Here is a 27,944-nt window from a genome sequence, read left to right as displayed (position 1 = left end):
GCAAATGAAGCTCTATCTCCCTCCCCGGCTCGCATTTGCTGCCTCGGCGAGGTGCTCAGAGCGCACAGCTTTCCGCGCAACTCGGCTCCCACTCCATTCTCCTCTCCGCCCGAACAACATAGCCGGGGAGAGCGGGGAAGAAAACACAGACGGGGGGGCCTAGGCAGATAAAAAAAAAAGAGAGAAAAGAAGAAGCAGGACCTGCTGCCATCTTCCTCCAAACGCTGTGTTGGTGTTTGGACCAGACTTGAAGCAGGACTCCCGGGAGAGTAGCAGCTCTGCCGAGTGTAGTTTTTGTGTGTAGTGCGTGTGTGAGTGTGCGTTAGGGCTCTACAGTCAGAGTAGTTCCTCGGAGGAGGAGGCAGAGGAAAGGAGAGAGTCGCCCATCGTCGTGGTCCCCCTCCTCCCTCCTCCCTGCGAGCGGCTGAGGGGTGGCTCTCGGTGACAGGAAACGCAAGGCTGGCGATGAGACCCGAGCGCTGAGTGGAGTATGCTGCAGACGATTTACGAGGGCGAGTCAAGTTTCTCCACAACAGAGGGGCGCGTCGGACACCAGCAGCTCCCCAACCAGAGCAAGATGCACAACATGAACAACTCAGGTGATCTCACGCTCCGCCGCCTCCGCTTCTCCTGAAGGAATAATCTCTCTGTCTTTCCTCCTCTTTTTGCTTTTTTTTCTTTCTCCCTCTCCCACCCTTCCCAAAAAAAAAAAAAAAAAAAAAAAAAAAAAAAAAAAAAAAATCCCGTCCACCCTTCTGCGCTTCTCATGCGCACACCTCGCTCCATCTTTTTTGCCTCTCAACTCTTGTGCGCTTTTTTTCCCTCCCCACCCCTGTGTGAGACACCTCAGCCCACTTGGAGCAGAAACTTTTTGTTTTTGTCCTGAACCGCAGGTATTTCCTCTGATATACGTTGTTGTGTACATTGTATTTCTGAGTGGAGGGGTCTGCCTAAAGATAAGTGACTGTTTTTTTTGTGTGTGTCCTTGTTGACTGAAATGAGAAATGGAGTTAACTCTGTTGCCTTTGCATGCAGCTCACTGAAATGACTCAGTGCGAACATGACAGGGGGGGATGTTGGGCTTTTGCGAGCTTCCATGTCAGGGAACAGGAAGGAAAAAGTTGCAGAAATACCGAAAGCCGAGAGATCTCTCTCTCTCTCTCTCTGGACATTCACCAACCAACTCTTCAGCTCTTCTATTTTGGGCGTTAGAGATTGAATCGAAGAGCACAGGGCTGACATCAGAATGAGTAACATCTATTTACTGTATTGACTCAAGAGCGACATGAGTCACACTTCATTTGTTTTTTTTGTTTTTTTTCTTTTCTTTCCCTTCCCACTTCTTCTTTCTTTGTGTGCCTGCTCAGAAAACAAAACTCTAAAAAGCGTCTATGCAAATTGTGACAAGAGTTGAAAATATTACCCTGCAGTTGCGTAACTTGATTAAAAACAACAGAAATAGAACGATGCGGTAAGTAAATGTAGATTTTTGTAGCTGTCTGTAAATGTCTTTTGCTTTAAAAGGGAGAAATAAAAGTGCATAGGAGGGATTTAAGACAATACAGGACTGAGAGAGTGATGACACATTCAATGGCCGCTCACAGGGCAGGTTATCTGCCCATCAGGCTATATTGTGAACCCAACAAGAACCATAGAGTGTGAGCACTTTGCATTCAGGCTCCTTGCTTATTCTGTGGGTCAGCTATTCTTAGGTTATTAGTTATTTTCGGCTTATGGCATTAGCCTGCTAAGATTAGGCGTCTGTGCGCGTTATCGTTCCATCTCGCATGCTCCTGATATAACAGCGCCTCGGAACAGATATTTATAGAGGATTCTGCCGTTTGCTCCCGTTTTTAATTTGTTCTTTCCACTTTAGAATAAACCACACGACGGCGACTTGTGTTATCTGCTCCAAAGTACGGCTCTGTGGGGGAGCTGAGAGAGTTGGCTGTTTTGTTCGCCGCGAGAAATACATCAGATGGCTGTCATTATTCTCTCTTTATGTCGTTCAGTCATGACAGGAGCATGTGAGTACGCTCCTGTGCCGGTCAAGTAGGTTATTTGCGGTTTCTTTGTCTGAAGCCCAGTTTCTCATCCCTCCTCTTTTCCTCTGTGAGAAAAGACGGGCTTAATCACGATTTCATTTTTGATTAGCATCAGGACCATTAAGGTTCTATTAGAAGGGAGAAAAAAAAAGGAAGGCCATCCTCAGGTGGGTTTCCAAACAGGGAGAACCTAATGAGTTTTCTCTTTTGCTTGAAATGTCATACAAATATCACCAAAAAGGGACCTTTCAGAGAAGAACAATGCAGCACCCTTCAGGTCCACTCACCCGCGTCCCGGATCTATTCAGGCAGTGTACGTTTGAAGTGTTTTGCTGGAGAAGAGATGGTACATATAACAGCATGCAAGAGGACAGGTTGTCATGTCAGCGCTTCCTGAAATCTACCTAATTTAGGAGCAGAGACTCGGGAGGACAAAAGAGCTGCTAAGAATACGTTTCTGCATTCCTCTTCCTGTTGTTGTAAAATTCATCCTTAGAATAGCACGGTTCACAACTGTTAACGCCCGGGGACCTTTTTTTTTTTTTTGCTCCTGTTGACGGGACTTCTGTGGTTTGTAGCGTTCAGAAAAAGGAGAAATGATCCGTTTTATTATAACACTGATTAGGAATTTACTGAAGGTGCAGACTGAAGCCAGTGTTGCGCGTAAAGCAGAGCAGCGGATCCCAAACTTTTCAGCTTCCGGCCCACAAGAAACAGTGGAAGACACCTGTGACCCAGACTATGGGTTGAGTATGCAACCTTTAAGCTAACTAAGCTGGTTTAACTTTTGTTTTAGCTTGTAACGATAGGACTTTAAAAAAATATATATATATTACAGTTATTGATTGTCTTATGTAGTTCCATACTTGCAGATTTCTGACCCCAACCTTTACAAAAACTGCTACAAAAGTAAAGGTGTGTCCGAAAAATCTCTGGCAAAAAGCACTTCCCATCATCCGTCTTCCGCTTGGTTCTGATTTGTCCTCGTGTTTTAGCGTGCATTGTGCTTTGTGTTATTGTTGTGTAAGCGATTAGAGGTAACAGCAGGACAGGAGACAACCGAGCGCTTGGCTTCCTTCAGCCAAAGGCCCATGGTGGCTCAGCTTGGCCCTCTTTGTTAGCAGACAGCCTCCCTAACCACAGCCCTGGCTCAGCTGCAAGGACGAGCCTGCAGTCTTAAAAATAAAGATCTGTTTCCTGCTTTAGACATACCAGCTGCTCAAAATAACAAGGCACTTAATGAGAGATCCAGCGCCACATTGCAGTCCCAAGCATCGGCTTATATTTTTTGCCCTCAAACATCTTCTGTATCTCTGTTTCTATTTATAATGGCAGACGGGGGAATTTAGATAAGCAGCCCCTTCTCTGTTGCTGTTTAAATGCTCTCATACATGCATGTTTACAGTTTAACAAAGTCTTTTCTTGCCTTTTTTTTGCGGCCAAAACTGAAAATTAGCACAAGTTCGGCTTAGAGAGGCTGCTCTTAATCCAAAATACCTAAAAATACACAGTAGTAATACAGATAAGCTTTACTGTAAATTGTTCTCCTTTGAAAAACTGAGGAAAGTGAGATTGCTTAACAGCTTGCAGTGTATTTACTTTTATGTAATATTGTAATCTGGCTGCAAAAACATGCGAGTTCAAAGTTACATATTTACGTTTTACCTTTTGTAGGCACGCGTTAGAGGCAATGCTTGTTTTACTTAGTGTTAAAGAGATTCACAAATCGATCAACCAGACATTGGAATCAGCCAATTTTTTCACTTGGTTGGTTATAATTAAGGATCAGCACTTTGAATCGTCTAATTACTGAAAAGTGCTTTATAAATAAACTTGCCTTGCCTTGCCTTGATCTGTAGGTCAAAAACTAAGAAATTCAGTTTATTTCCTTCCCCGTTTTTTTAAATGCATTAAAACTAAGAACTGTGGACCAAAGAACTGCAGCTCTTTCTGACTTTTGAATATAATAAAAATGAGATAAAGGTTATACATTGAAGCATAAAGGAGGACAGTCGTCTAAATCTTCTGCTAATATTTTATAAAATCAGGACCATCCATTGATGCAATATAGCCGTCCTCATTAATGACATTAATGTAAATTAGACCAAAAAATTATCGGAAACCGGCATTGGCCAGAAAATGCCTGAATTGCGCATCTCAGTCTAATATTGAAATTCCACTGCTTTAATTACATAAATTATTCTCTAAAATTGATTTCTTGGAAATGTCTGTGGCTAAAACTGAAAAAAAAAAAACTCTCCTAAAGTAGATTCAAGAGCTCAAATTACTTTAACCTATTTGTTCTTTGCCGTTTTTAGAGGACCTGCTATTATTTAGTCTTGTGCAGAGAGGCACAGTGATGCTTGAGCTACATATAAACTTGTTAACGTGAAATGTTGCCTTCCAGCACGCCCGTGTGCAGTAGTAGCCATAATGATCTCTTGTGATGTGTGTTGTTGTTTTTTTTTTTCTTGGATGGGAACCTGCTAATGTGATCTGAGGCACAAAAAGGCAGCCATCCAACATCTTAAATTAAGGCTGCGATTGTCACTCTAAGCACCACCAGGGCTAATGAGAGGAAGATTGGTTATAGGAATAAACACTTTGGGGACACTGGTGGCGCGAGGTTGCACTGGGAGTGTGGTCACACGCAATGAGTCACCCTATACACCCTCCTTGGCAGGACCTCTGCAGGGAGAGGCATTTGGGCACGGCGCAGGGTGCTTGTTGCTCCCACTGTGCTAAAAACAAATTTGGGAGCTGTCATTCATAAATCTCTTGTTTACCAATGCCTACAGGTCCTTCTGCGCACTTTCCACGAATCGAGAGGCACTCGGTGTTAAATGTTCCCTGCAGGGGGGGTCAAGTCCCAGACACTGTCCCAGAAGACGCTGACTTTTTTTTTTTTGGTGCAGCGAGGATTTCATAAAAGAGCTAAAAGTTACGGAAATGTGACACTGGGTCTTATTTATGCCTGCGTTAAATCGAGCGGGGCGGCCTCACAACTGTGACACTCTTTTGCATGTCGTCTATATTAAGACTCTGCTCAGAAAAACATTTAAATTTAGCCCCGGCTTCTGCTAGTTCCGCATTCTCCTCTGCCTGTAGAGTATTTTTGTAATATAGCAACACCAGATTTCAGTTCAACTCCTTTCAGGGTGCCGTTTGAATATATATATATATATATATATATATATATATATATATATATATATATATATATATATATATATACATATAAAAAAACAGCTGCTAGTTGGAGGCATGGTAGGTCTGACGTGTTGCGCGGCTTGAAAAGAAGCTCAAAGAAGGATACTAGTACCCTTGTTTCTGTGTCAGTCATGAGAAGAGAGGTTAAAAAAATCACACATTTTAAAGATAAAGGCTTTATTGTTGCTACAGTGCTGACTTACCTTAAGGGCCCTCGTTTTGTTTCTTTATCACTGTCATCATTCCTGTCAACACAGTGAACACGGAGCAGATAGTAAATAGAAAAACATGCACACGAGGCCACCGGAGCTTTCCCACCCTGCTAAAACCACCAAACGGAGATTTTTCTGATGGAAGCTCAGCTTGACGTGCCGATCAAAGTGGAGATCCTTATTGCCAGTCACAGCCAGGATGCAGAACCAAATATAAGATTAATTAGACCTCTCAGCGGGGATTTTTAAGCTTTTTCTTCTTTCTTTTATTAATTCAGGGCAGGGAGGGGGGAGAGAAAGCTATATTTGGCTCTATTAGGTAAAAGCAGCACTAAGGCTGTCTGACACGCCGAGCCGTGCCGTGGTTCACAGGTTCACAGCAGCCGGTACAAAAAGCTCCTTTGTCAAGTACTTACAAGCTAAGATTAATATTCCCTGTCAGGAGAGAAGTGCCTGTTCTACAGGTGCCTGTTCAGTGCGTCTGCCATGTTGTTGCCCTTCTCTGTCAACCGATTGAAGTTGTTTTTAGAACACAGAGAGGAAAAAAAAAAAAAAAAAGAGAGAAAAAATGACAGCGCCGGAGTCCCTTCTGTTTTGTCTTCACTTCTTTTGAACACGTTTTAAGTCTCTCTCCCCCATTGATTTCGGAGGCTCGTTGGAGGCTTTTCTAACGTCTCCTCTCGTTCCGTCTTACCGGCTAGGGACTCCTTTCTTATATAAGAGCTGAAAAAAAAGCTGATATAATAGTCAACATGTCACATCGCACACTGTAGGCAGGAGATGACATGCAGCGAGACTTGATATCCGCAGAACAGGGAGACATAATTACGTCGCCGGGGTTGCCATGGCAGCGGCAAGTTAGGGTGGCGGATACTGGGGAGAGCGTGTGTGTGTGTGTGTGTGTGTGTGGGGAGGGGTGTCACAGACTGGGATTGCGCCACTTGCTTTTATGTTTCTATTTTTAATCGTCACCGCCGCATTCACGTTGGAAGGGCTGGCAGGACTAAAAAAAAATACAAGCAAAAAACAAAAAACAAAAAAACCATAAGAAATAAAAACATGACAAAACAAATGAGCACCAGCGAGCTTCGCAACGCCAGGGAGCAGGAGGGCACTGCTTCTGCACTCAGGGCCGCTGTGGACTTTGTCCTTTTTTTTCACAAGCGCCGTTTTATTTTTAGTTTCCAGGTCTAGATTTAGTACAGGGCCTTCATAGGGGGACATATGTGTAACAAGTTATTCAGGCTTAGTCCCTCCAGCAACAGGTGAGGTAACGGCACGGCGGATGTTCCCTCCGGTGTGACCCCTTGAGAAGATTGAAGATTGAGATTAAAAGGGCTCCACGCATCTCCAACCAGCCGCTGGAATTTTAAGTAGGTTTTAATACTTGCCCGGCTTCACAATGGAGGAGACAGTATGCAGCCCAGGCTTTCTCGCATGATTCTCTGAACCTCGCACCAGAACCCGCTACCTAACCTTTATCCACTAGATTCGGTCACTGCAGAAACCCGCACTGCCTTGGAAAAGCATTCATGTCTCTTGTCGCGTTACAGCACCTGTGTCGCTGTGATTTTACATGATAGACCAACACAGAACAGCTGGTAATTATTAGGTGGATGGTAAATGATACACCGTTTTCTAAATAAATAAAAGTGTTGCTGTCGCCCCCTTAATTAGATTACTTTAATACCCCTGTATAAACTTCCAGTCAACTACCTGCCATCAGAAGTGACCTAATTGGCATAGTGAGCCCACCTTCTCTGAGAGTTAATCTCAGTATAAATACGCATGTTCTGTGTAGGCAACAGAGGTTTGTTAGAAAAGACTGGAGCAAAAAACAACAACTTTTTTGGCCTAATTGCAGAAGCGTATGCTTGCCAGAAAACACGTAGTAAACAAGCAAGTAAAAGTCTATTTATATAGCACATTTTCACAGACAAGTGTCACAAACCGCCTCACGAGAAGGGTGCACCCCGCGAAATACAGAGCAGTGTACGACAGAGAACAGCGCACATCACAAAAGCTGAAATCTAACAAAATAAAATGTATTTAGCTGTTTTTTTAAAAGTATCTACCGAGTCCAAACTCCGTCGGAAGATGGGCAATGCAACTCAGTCTGTGGGGCAACAGTGGAGGGGGCGCTAAAAGGTTTGGACAGGTGTGTATTTGTATCAAATCAGAAATATACGAAGGAGACTGTCAATGTAAAGCTCTGTAGAATCACACTAACATTTTAAAATAAAACCCAGACCTGACTGGCAGCCTGTGAGGGACGGGCCAGGCCCTTCTTATTGAAACAAGTAAACCCGTGATTTCAACAGTCCAGTCTAGCGCTGAAACAGTCAGATTAAACATTGTCAACTGATTTAGTAATTGAATCGTTAACTGGAGTCTACAGACTCTAAAATATGTAATTTCCCTAAAGAACGACCCACTCAGAGCAGTAATTAAGCCGGGACGGCACAAACAATATATACATTTTGCATTTAAGACTAAAACCCTCTTTGTCTGTGAATATACTCAATCTAAAACTCCTCAAGTGGCACAGTTTAAGCTTCACCTGCCTCAAGCTCTGTACGTGTTGCTGTTTGATTATTAATCTCTTAATCAAAAATAGTACACAGATTAAACAATTTGCTAAATAATACTTGCAGTCTTAGATAGATGTTCCTCAAAGGAAGAAACCATGTTTTTTTATTGTCCTACACAGCACCTCCAGTCCGCCCTCCTCAGGTTGAAACATGGTGGTGGGACATGGAAGCTGGTCAGAGTATAGAGGAAAGACGGATGGAGCTAAATACCGAGCAATCCAGGAAGAAAATGTTTTAGTGGCTGCAAAAGACCTGAGTCTGGCGAAGGATAGTGGGGTTTGCGTTCTACTCTGGGGACGCGTTTCCTCTTCCAGAGAACGCTTCGGCTTCCAGCAGAGCTTCCGTCTGCATGGACACCGCCTGAGCAACAGTGTGATGGTTTAGACTGAAGCACATCCATGTGTTGGTGTGTGGTCTAGTCCAAGTCCAGACCTAAACACAAATGAGATTCTGCAGCAAGACTTGAACGTTCCCATTCACAGACACTCTCCATCCAACCAGAGATAGGTTGAGGTATGCTGTGTAAAAAAAAAAAAAAAAGCAGAAGTTTCAGTTTTAGATGTGCAAACGGACTTACCCCAGAGGATTCGCAGTTGTAAATTAAGCAAAACGTGGTTGTACAAAGTAGACACAAAGGAAACTGCAATTAAATCAAAGATCACATTCGTCGTGGCTCTAAATCTGTCCATGCGTACAGTCAGGTCCTCACACAGGCCTGCACAGAAGCTGCTCTGAAGTAAACTCAGCCTCTGTTAAAAAGCCGTCTTCACTTCACCCATTAAATTATGTAGTGCAGTTCTGCTGCTAAAAAGTGCGCAGTAATTAAGTTCAATCATTTTCTCATATGCTAACGTGGCATTTATTGACGCTGTCATGGAAGCAACCACGGAGATACATAACAATACGATGTTATCCATCCTATTACAATGTTTTGATTGAGTCGGCCTAAATACAAACTTAGAAACCCATGCACCGTTTTCCTTCTGTTTCTCATTTACGCGCTACTTTGTGTTGCTTAAACGTGTCGGATTCATACAAAATGGCTAAGACTGTCGTTTTCAGTGATACAAGATGGGGAAAAAAGTTCACAAGCAGTAAATACTTATAAGGCGGCACAGATTCCCGGGTGGATATCTTAGAATTAATTTAAAGACTTAATTCTGCAGATAAGTGCGTACAGGAGCAGCCCGATGAAGTCAAGATGGGAACAGTTGTGTGAATTAAATGAAAAAGTACAGAGAGGACGAGGAAAATATCGAACAATCACTAATCATCCTCTGTGGAGGAGGAAGATGAAGTAAATCTGTGCCCCGCGTTCTATGCTGGCCATTGATTTTTTCTCTGCAGAACAGGCTATATATAGAGACTGGAGACCAAAGGGGGATGCCCTGTCACTTTGTATCAGGCAATTACCTTTAACAGAGAGCCACTTCTTACCAAATGCGCACGGTCTGCACTGAAGGACGGACGTGTAAAGAGCATGCAGGTACATGAATTCACCAACTCCTGCCGGCTCGCCGCCTGTTTTTCCTCATGAATCATTAATGAGGCGAGGAAATATCTACAGGATGTTCCGTCACAAACAGGGAAAAGGACTTCTTTGCAATTTTTTTTGGCTCTGTCGGTGAGAAAACGGGCTTCATGTTATCTACTCTAAATGATCACTTTGGCGTTTCATACCACGTCTGCGGAGTCTTGTAGCGCACACACTCTCCCCCATTGGTCCCTGGACTGACGTATGTGCTACTGTTTGTTTAATGATGCTATTATAAGCTCTCTAGGATCATGAGAGAGGAATGTTTTCCTTCTCATCGTGGTTTACGAATAATCACGGGTAAAATAATAATAAAAAAAACCTGCAGATCTCTTATATTTTGTCCCATTTCTGTACCGCAGTGGACATTAAGCCAGACGTGCCATTGGCGGTGGAGCCCCTGTCCCCTTTGGACCTGCGCACGGACCTGAGGATGCTGGGGCCAGGCTCGGACCCCGGACTGTGGGAGAGGCAGCTCCAGCAGGAGCTGCTCCTCATCCAGAAACAGCAGCAGATCCAGAAGCAGTTACTGATCAGCGAGTTCCAGAAGCAGCACGAGAAGCTGACCCGTCAGCACCAGGCTCAGCTCCAGGAGCATCTCAAGGTTAGCATCGCGCTGAGCGGTTGCACGCTGGTCAGCATGACAACAGAAACAACAGAACGCAGCACAGCGTGACATAGTGCAGAGGCGATAAAAAACAAAAAACAAAAACAACAAAAAAAACGTGCACCTCAGGACAGCATAAAAGAGTGCAGCAGATGGGGAAACAACTCAGCAGGACTCAAGGCTCCGCGGTATATTGTGTAGAAATATATTCACTTGAAATGTTTGTCGCTGCGGCAAAACAGAAACAGCCAAATCTCTCTGAAGCCTCTTTGATTCTGCAACGTCTTGTATTCACGCTGATGTGAGCGCCGCTTTTCCCCAGCTCCAGCATGAGCTCCAGGCCATGAAGCAGCAGCAGGAACTCGCCGAGAAGGAGCGCCGTCTGGAGCAGCAGCAGCAGCAGCAGCAGCAGCAGCAGCAACAACAGAACCAGCAGGAAAAAGAGCAGGAGCGGCATCGACGAGAGCAGCACGTCTCCAGCCTGGGCCTCAGGGGCAAGGAGCGCTCCCGAGAGAGTAAGAGCTCGGCACCGTCCCCGTCGCAATAACCCCGACTGTGAGGGGAGACATTTTTATAAAACAAAACTAAACGCTCTGTGCAAAAGCAAACACGAGCCTTTTTCGATCATCTTTAATAGAAGAATGTATAGTTAAATGTTCCCTTCAGTTTTCCCACTTCAACAAGCACGTGTTCTGTAATCATCATTAATAAAACTGTTTGGCTCATGAGTTAACTTTTCCTGGCATACTTGATTGGACAGTGAGCCTGCCTTTTACGAGGTGCTTCATTTCAAATGTCCACTTTCCCCCCCCCCCTCATAAACTCTTCTGTCTACTAAAACAAATTAGTATCAACTCGCAGTGCTGGCAAATACAACTCTTACCATTAGTTGTGTTGCCTTTCTGAAGGTCATCCTTTGGTAAAAATCAGTCCCAAACGCTGCCGCCAAGTAATTTGGTTCGTGTTTAAGGCGGCCTCGTTAAAATTCACTTCATATTTTCAAGTAAATCACGATTAGTATTAGCGGCAGGGTTCAAAATGAACCTCATTTGCAACCCGCAAGAACTCGGCTCTGAGTAATAAAAAATTGGACTAATTTTATTGCCATTCATAATGAGGACAGACTGTTAATTTTTGATGTCTCTTGCTGTTTGAGAAACGATTTCTCAAAAGCAAATCAGACTCTCACGATTCTTGGACTGGCTCTAGGGCCTCCGGATAAGTAATCGTGACGATGGCTGCGTGGCTCTTATTCAGCAACTGATGACATCCAGCTCTTCGAGTGACCTTTAAAGCTCAAATTTAGAAAAAAAAAAAAATGTCATCCAATAGCTTGATGAAAATAGCGCTAGGTGTAACATTTCATTACTGTTTTTACCTTATAGCTAATAATAGACGAGATTTATGATTTTGCCAAGTCAGGTAATTTGAAGCTGCAACTCTAACCCCCTTATGGAAAAGAAACTCTGCAGCATCACGTATGCAGCAACACTGTTGTGCCCTTCGACCACTAGGGGGAGATCTTCCTACACGAGTTGCCTTCCTCAGGAGACCAGAGCGTACTCAGTCACAGGAGTGTTGCAGGAAAAAAATATTTTTTCTGAAAAGCATCGAGGGTGCAAATCCAGGCCATTGCATGTTAGGGTAACCCCAATCCCTTTGGTTCTGTCTTTTGGTCTCACAGGTGCAGTGGCCAGCACAGAGGTGAAGCAGAAACTCCAAGAGTTTCTGTTGAACAAGTCTGCAAAGGATCCAGTCGCCAACGGAGCCAACCACTCGTTTATCCAACACCCCAAACTCTGGTACACGTGAGTGACCAATCTCTCACTTTTTCGAGGAAAAGTTTAAAGTTTTTGCACATTTTTATGCTGTTTTGAAACCTTTTCTTGTGTTTCATCAGGTCCTCTCACCACGCATCACTGGACCAAAGCTCTCCACCACTGGGCGGCACATCCCCCACCTGCCAGTACACCCTGCCGTCGCCTGTAGAGAGCAAGGACGACTTCCCCTTGAGAAAGACAGGTCTGCTAATCGACACATGAACACATTAACACAAATAAATCGAAATGCACACATGTCCACAGCATACATGTAGATAGTGTCTATAGATATGTATAAAAAAAGCTTTTACACCATAAGTTGCAACTATAAAATCCATCGTCGCTCATTAGGCTCAGTATGATACACCCTAGTATATCAAGTTCACATATTCACCTCTCAAATTTTGATCATTGAATAATGATTGATAAGCAATTTGGAAGCGATTATCTGTTATTCCAAGAGCTACTTCCTTTCCCAATTTCAAAATAAGATGTCTCCAACTTGGAGCGAGACAAAGTCAAACACAGACCGCGAGTGGACAGTGTTTCGTAAGGTAGACTCCACTTTGACGGGAAGTCTTGTGCCAGGAGATCTTGTTGCTCCCCTTGGCCTGCCGTTAATATGCGGCTGTATTAATGTCCCTGTGTTAATGATGAGCTCGTAGCTCAAAGGATCTTTGACTCGACCCATAACGGAATTGAATAATTTAGGCGCAATAATTCCTCCTCAGTTGCGGCCCTTAAACGCTATTTTGAAAATCTAAACCCAAAGTTTCCATTAGACAGCAGCTCAGTTTTGTTAGTTTAAAGCTGAAGGGGGTGGGGGGGGGGGGGTCCTCTGGGGATTCCTTTCTCTCAATGTCTCTGATTTCTCTTTTTATGAGTGGCTTGCAGAGGCAAAAGTGTAATAATTTGACAATGAGGTCACCAAATTATATTACGTCCTTTCATCCTCTATCTCTCTGTTATTTTCGTAGGAAAACAATACCGTGCTTGTTGAGTTAGCGAGCTGCAGGCCTGTCATTTTGAGTATGTGCACAGTTTAGAGATCAAGCGGAGGAATTATATGGAGTAAAATAATATCACAGCGCAGCCGAAAGGAATCATAGAAAGGTAATTATAATCTTTAGGACTTGAGTTCTCTTTAATCCTTCCTCGTACGTCCACTGCAGATGAGTTTCTCCTCTGAAGTACCTATGCGTCATTTAAAACTAGCTGGGATTCACAATCATTTTGTCTCAAATACAAGAGATTTGATTGCAGTTAAACTGTAAGAGAAAAAGTAAAAATTTAAGAATTTTGTCTTACACTTTAAGAAAAAAAACTTTCTCTGCCTTATCCTCCTGTGCAGATAAAACCCTTTTAACTCTGTAGATTCCTGGATCTATATGTGGTCATTTCCTGCTCAGGTCCTTCCTCCCCCCTCCCCTCCCGACTTCCTGTCGATCTTTATTAAAGTCCTCTGAGAGTTTGGCACGCGAGAGAGGGGACGCACACAAAGGCGGTCTTGTTCCCTGAGCCATCGGTTGTCACCGATAACTGATTGGCAGGTGCTGCAGACTCGGAGCTGGCACAGGCAGGATGAACCCTGACAGGACTGTTTGTTTAAGGAAAGATAGCTCTCTGAAAACAAAGTAGGGCTGACTAGGGACGCTCCGTGTCAGACTCCCCGCTGCGGCAGATTGCCGAGAACATTCTCTTCCCGTATGACTGAGATTTACGACGAGGTTTGCACGCGAAACGGAGCACTTAAAATCCCACAAATGACCTTAAAACCGTACAAAATATCCGGATACTTTTTAATGAATATTTAGGTAAAGTCAATTTTAATCCAACTTTTTAGCGTTAGTAGGTATGCTCTGACCTGGTAGCCGGCGAGTGCTCTAGATTACATATTAACCATTTGATCTTTGATTTGGTCTCGTCTCTTAAGGGCCCCATTTTCCTACAATAATCCATAATCCTTAGAAAAGCAGAGCGCTCGTGACACTGTTTATCTCATGGACCCAAAAAGCAGTTTAAAGACTTTCAAGTGATTAAAATGTTAACTCTGTATATATCCTCTTTGTTTCAATTCCTGGAATTAGAATAGAGTCGTCTGATAGCACGTGGTAGTCTGTGGTAAGAATAGTTGTGGCTTAGCAGTAAGAGCTGCATCTCCTCGCACACCCCACCCCTCTCCACTCTGGTCTTGACCCACTTACCAAAAGTGTGTGTTCAGCAGGTGCGGGGAAGATTTTCCAAAATAGTCCTTGCAAAGGTGAAACTGTACATCCCAAAAGCACAAGATTTATTTCTGTCAAAAATTACAAACGCATATCTAAAAATCGGTGTATGTATAGATATGTTTTTAAACTGTTGAGCGGCGGGAGGTTGGCGTGTTTTTCACACATTTTCAGGGTCCTTGTGCCAATGTGATACTTTCATAGATGGGTGTTTTTTCATGCAATTACACAATGAACTATTGAAGATATAAAAAGGTTTCTCTTCTCAGTGGATTCAATCAAGTTCAATTTAATTCAGTGTCTTTTAACGTTTTTTTTCAAACTTAGGTGAAACGCTTAAATGGTGAACAAGCAAATCTAAGACATAAACAGATATATAAATAAAACAAGCTAAAATAAGAGTCCTTGAGGTTAAAAGGTTAATATACTGTAAGACTGATTTGAAGTGGAGAGAAAATACAAAAAGGGTGATACAAAACAGAGGGGGTTAAGAGTCCATAAAACAAATTCAGTGAAACAATTTATTTAAAAAAATCTGATGCCTTATTTTTGAGATTTTTGAAAGTGGAAGGAGGTAGTTTTGGAGGTATTGCTTCAAAGAAAGGTTTTGGTAAAAAAAAAAACACCAATGTTTCTGACATTGGCAGTAGACAGTAAAGTAAATTATTATTTAGTTGGTGAGAGCAATATCCTCAGTTTTCTATAGGATATGAGTAATTTTTTGGTCATCATTTGTGCTGTATGGCCCAGACCAGCCTGTAGGCCAAATAATTGGTGTGAATAATCTGGATTCATTAAAAAAATTAAATTCGGGTGACATCAGCATAAGCAATTAATGCAACATTTCTGAAAAGACACGTAATGTTAGTCCCTAACCCTGCCATTATAAACATAACTAATTGTTCATATTTTTGCTGTCAAACAGGTGCTAAACTAAAAGAGAGTGTTTATGTTATTCAAACACATATGATAGAAGCAGTTTCATCTATTTGGTGTGTAAATGAACAGAATTAGGCATCATTTGGGAGTGAATCCAATTGCTGCATGACACCAAGGTGTTTGCTATACAATCATAGGATATAACAGTATGTAAAGTAGATATCAGTCAGCATTATTGAGATAAAATGCAGTGTTATATCTCTATTCACCGTGGCCAATATGTTTATGTGCTTTTTACATTGGTAACTTTTTTGCAAATTATTACTGCATTTAAATGAATCTAGTGTTTTTAACATCTAGAAAAAAATAGCAAAGTTTACACAATTAACAAAGACAAGGACTTTTAAGCAACGTTCAGATTAAAGGTTAATACAGAGTACACAAAAAGGATCATAAATCTTTCAGATTTTGTCAGCCAACACGTGAATTGTAGAATACTTCTTAAAAACACAACTTTCAAGCATTATACTGATTTGCACCGGTTTAGTTTTTTCTTTTTAGGATTACCGCCTCTTTTTTTAGCAACTCAGTCATTCTGTTTCCTGTACACCTATTTAAATTCAAGCAAATAATCTACTATGTAATCGATAAACAGATACTTCCTAATCTGGTTTTACTCGGGTTCTTGGCTAAGTTGTTCTTGTTTAGACGCAACAGTCGGCTCATATGTTTTTGTTGATCAGACTTAATGGGCTTAGCAAACAAACAAAAACATGTGTCTTAAAATGAGTTGAGCACTTGACTTAACTTTCAGTGTTTTATGTCCCAAAACCCCCCCAAAAAAACTTTGGTCATTATGCTTGTGTGAGTAAAGATAAAGAGCAGCATTATTTTTTTAACCTATTCAGCATTAGTTTGTAAAATCGATGTCAGCAAAATGCTCAGCCGGTGTTCTGCTGCACAGAAAACTAGCTTTGCACATAGCCATATGCCCAGATCCCGACTCTAATAAAGCAGTGACGAGAGTCGCGCTCCTGATTAACCGCAGATCGCCTGACTAATAAGGACACTGATTTATGATGGGCACGTATTGTGCTATTGTTCGTAGGTCGGATGAGGTTTCATTGAAGAAGTGACCCAGGTGTTCAGCTCGCACGCTTCGCCGTAGCCTCCTGTTGCACCCGCCGTGCGCCGATGTATTTTTATTTGATTATTTCTCCATAGAGACATGTAAGAAAGTGTTTGTTCATGCGCTGCTGTCTGGCATTCCCGTGGCGACCAATTGGGATGCGAAGCTTGGTGGCAGCAGCGTGTAAAAATAGAAAGCAATCAAGGCGGCAGGGCGTGAAGCAAATTCATATGACTCCCAACAGCGTTTTCTCTCCATTTATCTCCGCTGCCTCCTTTCTTCCGCCCTCGCGCTCGCTCTCTTTTTTATTTATTTATTTTTTTATTATTCTACCTCACACCCACAGGATTAGAGGTCTGTATTAGGGAAGAAGGTTCTGCCGCTTTTGACAAAAGCCAAAAATAGCAGCGTGCGACCCACTCTCTTCGCTTTGCCCCCCCCCCCCCCCACTCCAACTAAACCCCCGCCATCACGACCGCTCTCCTCCTCCCCGCAGTGTTCCCACGTCATAGTTGCACTTTCCTATGTATAACCGTATGATGTACAAAAGGAGAAAGGCCTATTTAATTATTGATCTGAATTAAATGATTGAAACAGGTTGGCCATTGTGTAACAGAAGGGGTTTACATAACTGTGATACATCTCTGTGCGCTGGCTTTCAGTCAGAAAAAAAAATACCAGCTTATCTCTTCTGCATGTTTGTTTGAGTATGTAAAAGTAGCTGTGGGGATTTTATTAGGGGAAGGGTTCATTGGGAAGCCTCCTGTTCTCGAGGAGCGAGCCAATGACACGCTATTGACAGGAGCACGGTTCACCAGGCGGTCACCAATGCTCTCTGTTTGATTCATATGGGAATCCAGTCTTACAAAAACTCATTTCATATTTTTAATTCAACCTGCTATCATTTTTTTTTTTACACTATTTACCCTTTCAAATATATAAAATCTGACCTTTTTTTGGTGAGGTTACTGTACCTATTAAGTGTTAGTGGCTCATACAGTTCAGGTTCAATACTTAGCTCTGAGTCTGGACATAAACACAAATGTCTACCCTCTGTTAATCCATGTGATCATCAGCTTTAAAGAATACATCCTTGCAAAAGCATTCATACCTCTTGGAATTTCTTATTTTACATTAACTTAATGTACAGCCAGAAGCTTCAACGTATTTTGTTGAGAGTTTTTATGATGCACAAGTACGTAGTAGCCTGATTTTGAGCTTGGAAGGTGGACGATACATGTTGAATATTAGTCAACCGTGGAGACCATATGCTTCCACCAGTCCTAAGTCAATACTTTGTAGGGCCAGCTTTTTCTTTCCTACTGAGGTTTTTCTCTACCAGCGTTGTGTATCCAGAGACTTGAAACGCTTGCCCACTCTTCTTTGCAAACTCGCTTAAAGCAGCCAGATGAAATAGAAGAGCATCTGTGAACTTCACTTTTCCAGTCTTGCCACAGTTTCTCAATTAGATTTAGATCTGAACATTCACTGTCTGAACATTCACTGGCCCCGTATGACACACGAATGTGCTTTGAGCGAAAACCGCCGCATGGCAGCTCTGCCTGCATTGTGAGGGTCCTTGTCCTTCTGGAAGGTGAACCTCTGCCCAGATCTCAAGTATTTGCAGCCCTGTGCTTTTTCAGGGTGTCCCTGTATTTAGCTCCCTCCATCGTTCCATCAACTCTGATGAACCTCCCTGGCAACACCATGCTTCTGCCATGGATGGTGTCTTCAATATGATGTGTATTGTTATAGTACACATCATATTGAAGGTTTATATCGTAACCTTCCTTTAAATTTCACCATTTTGTTCCCACTGGTCTGCTGTGTTCCTTGGTCTTCATAAAGCCGTTTGATCCCTACTGTTTGGTATGAAATTACAGCCGGGCTTCATTTACTTCTTGGTTGAAGTGGACTGTATTTAGGGGTGTCAGAGTAAAGCAACCTGAACATGAACGCATGCCAGACATTTTAAATTTTAATCTGTAGTACAGATTAAAATTTTAAATGTACAGATTCTGTACACTGGATTATTTTTATTCCACAGTTACTCACTGATTTGTGCTAGTCCATCATATATGTTCCCAATCAATACATATGCACGTTTGTGGGTATGATGTGAGAAAATGTAAATAAGTTCAAGGGCTTTGAATACTTTTGCGAAACTCTGCATGGACCAGTTTAGATTTTTGTTAAAGATTTAAACAAAGTCCTATCAGCTTTTTTTTTGTTTACATTTTTGGTTAATAGTAATCTGCTCTATGTGACGAGGGCAGAACTGCAGTTTGGACTGAATTTCTACTGAATGAAATTCAACCCTGTTAAGTTGGGGTTTTAAAAATAATTAGATTATCCAAAGCGTGACAACGTGCCAATATTTACTCAGATTCTTTAGAGCCATCATTCAAACCAGATGGAAACTCCTAAACCAGTGGTGCTGTTGTGACAGATACCGTGTTAGCATTGTGACGGGTCAACACTGAGGGACTCGGCTACGCCAGCGGTGTGCTCGGACACGGCGCATTTGGTCCTGCCTCTGGTTTGCATTAGGGAGACGGGGGACGTGGAGGAAGCCTGACACATCTGCCATGTTTTTGTGTTAGTTTAACTGTTGCTACTGTATCAGGCTGTGGTCACCAGGGCAGCAGGTAGCAGACTCTTCCACTTTGAGCCCGTGTGTGTTGCTCGAACCTAATTTGGTCCAGATGATGTGGAAATGCCTCCAATCCCGACTCTTTTAAATGTAGCTGAAAACTGAATTCGTAGGCAGCCCAGCATTTGATTTTGGATTTTGAACCGTGGGGGGGCTGTGAAGAATCGCACGGCCCGACTCCGACAAGACGCGATGAGACGGTCGTGTTTGACTGTGTGGTTGGATTTTCTTTGCCGAGTTGTGGCGATTTGAATCTTATGTAGGATGCCTGTCCTTTTTTTGTCACGCAGCATCTGAGCCGAACCTGAAGGTACGATCCAGACTGAAGCAGAAGGTGGCGGAGAGGAGAAGCAGCCCGATGCTGAAGAGAAGAGACGGAAACATCATTACTCCTTACAAGAAGAGGGCTTTAGAGCTTATGGGTATGTCTAACTCTGACACAGAAAATAAACAAATGTGGTTTTTTTTTCTATTTCCCTTCATATTTGTTAGTTTAATGTTACTTTTATGTAGTCGTTTTGGATGTTTGAGCATTGCCCGAGAGTGTGACGATGCAAACTATTCGCCTCCTTGATGTCTCATAGATTCAGCGCCAACTAACAGCGCCCCTGGGTCTGGCCCCAGCTCTCCCATAGGGGCCTCCAGTGCCTTGGGCGCTGAAAACGGACCCTCCTCTCTGCCTACGACAACAAAAACTGAGGTAAACATATAAATCGTACGCACAAGGATTGGTTAATTAGTTTGAACAGGGCATAAACCATAAGGTTATTACAGCCATAAAAGCAAACAGTTGCCCTCTGCTTGTTACACTCCGCTGACAATGATCTCCATGCTGACATTAAAGCGGGACAGCTCAGCCCACGCGCCTCATTTTTCCCTGTTTACCTTCATAAATTCGAAACTATGTAGGAAATTAACTACTAACAGTTGCCGCTGCAGAAACTTGAGTACAGTCCCGGCCACATTTATAGGCATCAGTGTTGAAGACGCGTGAAAAGCATTGAAATCAGCATTTGGTGCAATTCAATTCAATTAAATTCAATTAAATTCAATTCAATTTTATTTATATAGCGCCAATTCATGAAACATGTCATCTCAAGGCACTTTACAAAATCAAATTCAGTAGCATAATTTCACACTGAAACTGCAGGAAAAAAAACACATCTTATCTGAATACCTTTATTCGGTGAGGAAAACAACATTTATGACATAGTTACCTGTGGCACAATTATTGGCGCTCCTGGTGTTAATACTTAGCTTCTTCTCGCCTGCAGGACAACACTTAGTCATCGCCCTATAACGTTTGACACGGTTCACGCATACTGAAGGACGGATATTGGATGATTCCTCATTGCGCTGTCTCTTTAGATCATTTGGTCTGTTTTTTTTTTTTTTTTCGGCTCCATGATTTAGTTCTGAGATGACCGTAAAAGAAGGTTGATTTTGTGTTTTTGAACAGCTTCGGTATCGATTTGGCCATGCGTTTGGGATCTTTATCCTACTGAATGACCACCATTGTCCATTTTCTGGAAGAGTTCGCCAAATTGTTTTTTATATATATGCTGATATTTCAGAGTCCATGATGTTATGTCCCCTGATAAGGGTACCGGAGACTATGGAAGAGAAATAGGCCCACAGCACCACATATCCTCCACCATACCTAAGAGCGGACATAGGGCAATTTCACCCACATTTATATATATATATACATATATATATATATATATATATATATATATATATATATATATATATATATATATATATATATATATATATATATATATATAAGTCAAACAAACCTGTAGTGTCTTTTATTTATCCTATTTTTCTTATTTTTTTTTTTTTTTTTACAAATCTCAGTCCCATCTGACCAACACATTTTCTTCCAGTTAAGACAAATTCCCCATGTTTATGTTTGTGATGGCAGGACAGACGAGACATTCTTTTGGCACCGTTGCAACACATTAGCATGTAGACGATGATGTAATGGCTGTTATGGACACTGGGTGACCCCAAGATGCTCCACTTTGCTGCAATTCTCAGACAGTGAGCTTTAGAGATTCTTTGACTTCCTTGACTATCCTTCTCACTTTACAAGGCAACAAAAAAAAATATGGATCTCTGTCCAGCCAAGCGGCCATTGCCGTAAAAAGAGGGGCCCCATGAGTCATATGGTATTTACACCCCAGGCAAACGGTCAGCCACGGATTGCTCAATAGAGGTTCCTAGAAATGATCAACTTGTGAAAGTTATGTATAAATGGAACATATTTGCAACTTTTATCACAAAGGGACGTTTAGGGTAACTAACGTTTACAGCAATAGTGTTTTTTTAATATTCTTGGGACTTTTTCCCCACTGAATAAATACACTCAAATTAAATATTGGAGTTAAAACAGAATTTTACTGATAGATTTGTCCTATGCGTATAATTTATAGATAACTAGTATTGAATGAATAGGACCTGCGTGGAATTTTATCCGTCTTCCTTCTTTAAATTTTTGCAATTGGCGAAATCAAAACGCTGGCTTGGTTACCGGGCTCTCTTTGGCGTTTCATGGGGGTTTCTATTAGTGTCCAGACTGCTTTTCTGTAAGTTGCTCTGACTCATGGCTAAGTTACGGACCAGAACTCGCCGTCGACCGAGCTCACAAAGCTTGCCGTTATAGTTTGTGGCAGATATGACACATCTCCGAGCGATCCTAACAGAGCAGCTGTGTTTGCCTTCACGTTGCTGTTTACTCTCCCAGGGACCTCCAGTGACACAGAGAAAAGAGAGACGCCCTGACAGACACCAGGCTGAAGGTTGGGGCCTGGGGAGACAAGCAAACTGGGGGATTTTAATTGATATCCCAGGCGCTGGTAGCCAAAAAGACACCCACACACTAACAACATAAACACGCAGGACTGCTGTTGTATAGGCCCGGGTCGAGGCTCTCATGAAAGTCATCGGTGGACTGTGGGGCTCCTCGTGGACCCCATGCCTGTTGCAAAAGCAAGGAGTGTTTGTGCACCGTTACATTAGGTATCCCTTTTCAGAGGGAAAGGGTCCCTTGGGTCAAATATGGGCCGGATATCCACATACAGGTCACTGAGTACTGGTAGGGGTTGGGAGGATAAACATGGCTGTTCCAAAACCACATGCTGCTCCTCTTGCTCTGCTGGGTACAGGAAGTATGCCCTAGTGCTGATGTTCTCTGGGAGAGTAGCCTGAAGGTGGAGACTGGGGAGCAGACGTTAGCCAACCGGGGGGCTGAAGACTTTAGGTTTAGAGACCTGCAGAGGCTTTTAATTTCACTGCTATCAAACAGACTCTTACCTTTATTCCTTCTGCAGCAAAGTGGACTTTCCCCTGTCACAGCGCGTTTATATTCATGCCACTTACGTGTCCTTTTTGAAACTGCCCTCAGTGCAATCTGTATCTGTCTATCCACTCAGATCTGTCTCTCTTGCTCTGTTCTGCCTGTTTGCTGCAGAGGTGGCCTTCCCAGCCAAGATTGTTTCGACCCGAGGGCTCCGTGTCCATGCTGAGCTTGTACACATCTCCGTCCTTACCCAACATCTCCTTGGGGCTCTCCGCCGCATCCGCACCAATTAGCGTGAGTACACATGTCGCAGACCCTCCTACCTGATATTTCACCGCGTAGCAACACTGTGGCCAGTTTGTGAATGCGAGGTTTTCATCTCAGTGTGGGAGCTTCAAAAGCTGCCATCAGTGGCTTTCTGGACTCTCTTTATGACCGCGGGTCGCCGACCTGTGGCCCCAAATGATTTTATTGGGCTTAGATAAATATTGTGCTGCAGTGTCTTGTGTCAGGCATGCTCTTATCCTCCCCTGTTACCTCATTAATCACAGCTTTTAAAAAGCCCCACTGCTCTCAAGTGCACCTCCTGATACCATGACACGCGATACATCATCCTTTGCTTAGTGGTACATTCCACTATATATATATATATATATATATATATATATATATATATATATATATATATATATATATATATATATATATATATATATATATATATATATATATATATATATATATATATATATATATATATATAAATTTTGTATATATGAGACATGAGACTTTGGAAAAAATAAAAATAAATAAAAGTTTACTTACGTGTTACTCTCTGCCTTTAGGCTGCCATGGGGTTAAAAGACAGATCGACGGAAATCAAACATGGGTTACCTGGGCACCTGCTGGGCCCTGTGCCATTTCAGACGGCCCTGGAGTCAAAGGTCAGCCCCAGTCACCAGGCTCTGCTCCAACACCTCCTCCAGAAGGAGCAAATCAGGCAGCAGAAGATCATCTCGTCAGGTAAGGCTGTTACCTGATTTCAGTGAGCATGAAGTTGCTTTACGCCTTGGCCTTGGTGACCCTACCCGTTAATCTCTGTATATATGCCTTCCCAGTGCCTTTTCATAAATTAGGGTGTCATCAACAATTCAGAAAGTGAAATGAATTCGTTACACACACATTCTTGTGCTTGAAGCTTTAGCTCTTTTTAACGTTTAGGGGCTTGATGCTGTTGGGTCCCCAGGATACAGTTTGTCAGATAAATTTGAATATTAGATCAGACCAAAAGGATAAAAGCAAACAATATAAACATTTTAGTGTTGCCTAGAAAACAATTTTCCATGTCATGCACAGCATATACACTAAATAGTTGGCTGCGGCTACTGCATCAATGTATTGTGGCATTGGGACGATTAACCTGTGGTTCTGCTGAAGTGTTAAGGATTCTTTAATACCGCCATTCAGCAGATCAGACAATGTTTGCTCTTGAAGGTCTAAATCCTGCCACCGTCAACATCTTGGGATATTTAACTCAAAGTCTTGACTGAGCTGTGCTACATAACCCTTTAAAGCCAGTGGTTGTCCCTGGTGTTTGTGCACTTTTTTTCTACCACACTTTTTCCTTCCACTCAGTTTCTCATCAATTTCCTTCGATAAGATAAGATAAGATAAGATAAGATAAGATAAGATAAGATAGTCTTTATTGATCTCACATTGGAGAAATTCACTTTTCACATCAGCTCAATAGTCAGTCAATAGTCAGGAGTAGGAAAGGGTGCATCAATTATATACAGTGTATCTTCCTATATACAGTGGATCAAAAATAAAATGAGAAAAAAATAAGGATAAAAAATACAAAAGAAATCGGAGTAGGCAGATGATGTCATGTGTAGTTCCTGGTTATATACACACATATATACACACACACACACACACACACACACATATATATATATATATATATATATATATATATATATATATATATATATATATATATATATATATATATATATACACACACACATACACTCGCTCCATGAGCTGCCAGCCTATTTAGCAATGCCCTTTTTGTGGCTGATCCTCTGTGTAGATGGTGTCAGAGACTGTCTGCTGGACAAACAACAAGTGTGGTACACAATATAACATCTGTGTTATACAAATATATCAATTTTTTTTATTTGCTCAAATGTGATCTTCTAATTTTCTGATAAACCGAGGTTTGGGTTTTTTATTGGTGGTAATATTGTATTTATTGGGATGCACCTGTGTTTGGTACATGATTTTTGGAAGAACTTAACCAAAGTGCTTTTCTTCTCAAGGCTCCATGTCCTCCCAAACCCAGTCCCCATTGGCCATGAAGGATCGGCCCCCCAGCAGTCGCCCTAAACTACCGAAACACAGACCCCTGAACAGAACCCAGTCGGCGCCTCTGCCTCAGAACACACTGGCCCAACTCGTCATCCAGCAGCAGCACCAGCATTTCCTGGAGAAACAGAAACAGTACCAGCAGCAGGTCCACATAAATAAGGTAAAACATCAAGACTCACGACTTCCAGAATGCGTCTCTTAACATTCAGCATTCTTTTTTTGGTTCCCATGCGGTCGCGGGTCTTTTTTTTGTTGTGCAGGAAGTTTGACTTAATCGCTTTAAGGACACAAATGCGGTTCTATTTTTAGGTTTTTGTGAGAGAGTCTGTGCAGCTCGACTTTGCAGACCTGGCTCACGGTCTTTTCTACCCCCGAAATCCTGCTGTTATTTCTGCAAACCAAAGGACTTCTGCCCGACTTCAAATGAGGAAGAAATCCTTCCTCTGCAATAATTCTGTTATTGTAGCTCGTGGCGTCTGTTCTGCTCACATGCTAACGCTGTGAAATTTAATTCATCTTAGTTCCCATGAAAAAAAAAAAAAAAAAAAAAAAAAGCCCAGAATGCATTTTGTTCCTCTGTGGCAATATTTGTGTTTCTGCGAGTTGGCCGCGGCGACCTGACTTTACACAGACCGTCATTATTCTGGTGTGAGGTGGCCGACGGCGTGAAAGGCAGCATTGTGTGAGCTCACATGCTGATGTGTCCCAGCGTTGGGTCCTGACAGAGCCATGGGACCCACTGAGGAACTCATACCTAAAAATATATATATATTAAAAAAAAAAAAAAAAAAAAAGCACTCGCTGAGCAGCACAATAGAGATTTTAAAATGTCACCGTTTCTTGGTGCATGAAAAACACGGTGAGGTGTGAATAGAAAAAAAACGCTCCCCGTGAAGCCGACTCATTTGAAAATAATAGGAACAGCGTATTTGGAGCCATGTCAACGGGGCCGGCTCTGATCACTCAGGCCAATGAGATTGCAAGTAAATCCTCTTTAAGTAGAGGTTATAAATGGCCACTAATCAGGGATGAGCCCTTAGTGTTTATTGAGAGGCAGCTCTGAAACATTGCCCTAATTAATTTCCGAGCAGTGGCTTTTCTACGGTTGTTTTTAAACATCCTTCACTTGCTCCTATTTTTCCAACGCTAGCAACCGTAGTGGTGGAGAAGGGCGGTAATGGAAACTTACAGGAGCTTAGGGGTTTTAGGAGGAGCTGTTAAAGGTTTTCACTAATGCAATGATAAAGAGGCTAATTCTTATTGATGAAAGGGTATTTATAAAAGGCCTAGATTCTGTAGATAGTAATGCTGTTGGTTACCAGCTGACAGGAAGAACACAGCCGGTTTTTGGAGCCCCCTTGTGGGGTGTAAATAATCTCAGAATAGCTCCAAAAGCTCAATTCAATTAGATTCTGTATGTTCATATGGCACCAATCAACGACAATTGTCCTCTCAAAGCACTTTAAAAGACAACAAGATCCAATTTATGTAAAATTAAAACAATCGAATCAATGCAACCTTATAGACAAATACAAATTCAAGAACATGCTTTCCTAATTGATCTTAGTTATAATACAACACAGGTAAATCCATATAGAAGCATTAAGACACACAACATTGGCTTATATCTTTGCCTAGAGTCCCCCATCAAACTTGAGTTTCTAACCTCTACTTTCTGGTGATAATATATCAAATAAAAAACACGGCTGGATCTAAAACTGAAGTCTCTCCCTATTATTATGACAGGGCTTGCGTGTTATAGTTATTCTGCTTGAGCTCATTTTCATGAGGAATAATGTGTTAAGGCTGCTAATGTATTAAAAGCAAAGGAGAACAATGGCGGCAGTAATGGTGAAATCTAATCCTTAACATAAAACAAAAAAAACATACAAAAAAAGCTTAATTTATCTCATTTACCGGTTTATTCTGATTAGTACTAAGCAAGGGACTGATGCTAATCTACGTTTATGATCCAGTTAATATCACTGAAAGTTTGATAACTCTCAGACACAAAGCCATTGTATTAAACTGTAGACCCATGGGACACAACATTATTTACTAATCAGGCGACTTCTGAACACAGTTAATTGGGCTAATTGTCTTTAAGCCTGCCAAAGTAAATACAAATATATGCCATATTTTTTTGTTTTTTTTGAAAAACTGAAAAAGAAAGCTACATCTCACCTCCTGTCATCTACTACAATATCTCAATAAAACATTATTAAAAGTCTCAAGTGGTTATAAAGTCACCAAATGAGAAAAAAGCATCTGTGGGTATAAAAAATTGTATAAGGTATATGTTTGGCTAGTTCTTTATGCGGTTACACGGCCTGTGAGAGATCAGATTTTGTTTTGATTTCTGAACAGGGTAGCTTTGAAAGGCGCATTTATCTATGCGCGTTCGGATGCAGGATGTCGCCATTAACGTCGAGCCGATGTGTTTTGCAGCTGTTGTCCAAGTCCATCGAGCAGTTACGTCAGCCCAGCGCACACCTGCAGGAATCAGAGGAGGAGCAGGAGGAGCTGCAGCCCAGAGAGGAGTCAGAGAGCATGCAGGAGGACAGGCTGCCCCCTGGAGGCGTCATCCGGAAGCACACGCTGAGCAGCAGCAGCAGCAGCGGCAGCTCCAGCAGCGAGCTCCCAGACGCTCACTGCGGGGTCATCAAGGTCAAAGAGGAGCCGGCCGACAGCGAGGACGAGGCTCTGACCAATCGGCGCCTGGAGTCCGAACAGAGCATCTATCTCCACCAGGTCAAAGGGAGACTGGTGATAAGAGCCATGATCTGAGGGGAAGGGGATGAGATCACCCCCCGCTCGCAACGATCACAAGCGTCTACACACACACACACACGGCATGCACACACGTCAGACGTTGCACGGTAGACCAGCTCTGTCTCAACACGCGACCTCCTCTCACTCGGCCGCGGGCCGCACTCACGCTATACTGTTAAGACTCTCTGTTTGTGGTCTTCGTGTCGTGATCTCTGTAAAATATGTACGTTTTCTCGGTTGTAAATATGAAGACGATTTAGATCTTTCTTTCTAAGAGCCGCTTCGCTCACCAGGAGTCTGCTGAACTGACAAAACTTGTATGTACATACACTGTGGATTTTAGCGTCAAAAAGAGGATTTGTAGAGGAAAGCATTAACAGGTGTACAGCTTCAACGAGCCTCCGTATGTTCCCGTCCTGTACATTTTTTTTCCCCCATAAAATATTCAAATATTATCAGTCTTTGCTCTTTTTTCTGGAAATTAAATCTTGTTTTTTTTTTTCATGAAAATCTGTGATAACGTTCACCGTTCAGTCTTTCTCACAACGGAAATGTCGAATATCTGTCTTTAGAGAGAATGAACACTT

At 42.3% G+C, this 27,944-nt stretch overlaps 1 protein-coding gene across 6 annotated transcripts; it reads left to right on the top strand.

Moving 5' to 3' along the window:
• hdac9b (histone deacetylase 9b) lies at positions 1-27,812 on the top strand. 6 transcript variants are annotated; one of them, XM_036132723.1, is made up of 11 exons: positions 1-599; positions 9,955-10,196; positions 10,522-10,714; positions 11,884-12,001; positions 12,100-12,221; positions 19,196-19,327; positions 19,490-19,605; positions 22,384-22,506; positions 23,058-23,235; positions 24,537-24,745; positions 27,034-27,812. In XM_036132723.1, the coding sequence occupies exons 1-11, from the start codon at positions 491-493 to the stop codon at positions 27,370-27,372; spliced, it is 1,881 nt and encodes a 626-aa protein (XP_035988616.1). In that variant the 5' UTR covers positions 1-490; the 3' UTR covers positions 27,373-27,812. The 6 variants fall into 6 exon arrangements, with proteins under 6 accessions (XP_035988616.1, XP_035988613.1, XP_035988610.1 ...); XM_036132720.1 differs by having other exon boundaries at positions 2-599; positions 11,884-12,007; XM_036132717.1 differs by having other exon boundaries at positions 2-599; positions 11,875-12,001.
• The last annotated feature ends 132 nt before the right edge of the window (positions 27,813-27,944 follow it).

This window comes from Fundulus heteroclitus, chromosome 3 (assembly GCF_011125445.2).
Source record: "Fundulus heteroclitus isolate FHET01 chromosome 3, MU-UCD_Fhet_4.1, whole genome shotgun sequence".
Lineage (NCBI taxonomy): Eukaryota > Metazoa > Chordata > Actinopteri > Cyprinodontiformes > Fundulidae > Fundulus > Fundulus heteroclitus.
Note: the sequence above shows the minus strand (reverse complement) of the source record. Positions and strands in the feature narration are given on the sequence as shown.

What these genes read in the sequence shown, in the direction of transcription:
- hdac9b (XM_036132712.1), top strand. Translation starts at nt 491, where the DNA reads ATGCTGCAGACGATTTACGAGGGCGAGTCAAGTTTCTCCACAACAGAG. An exon ending in AGCTCCAGGAGCATCTCAAG is followed by an intron (nt 10,197 to 10,521) that starts GTTAGCATCGCG and finishes GCTTTTCCCCAG; the next exon opens with CTCCAGCATGAGCTCCAGGC. An exon ending in CTACGACAACAAAAACTGAG is followed by an intron (nt 19,606 to 22,383) that starts GTAAACATATAA and finishes TGTTTGCTGCAG; the next exon opens with AGGTGGCCTTCCCAGCCAAG.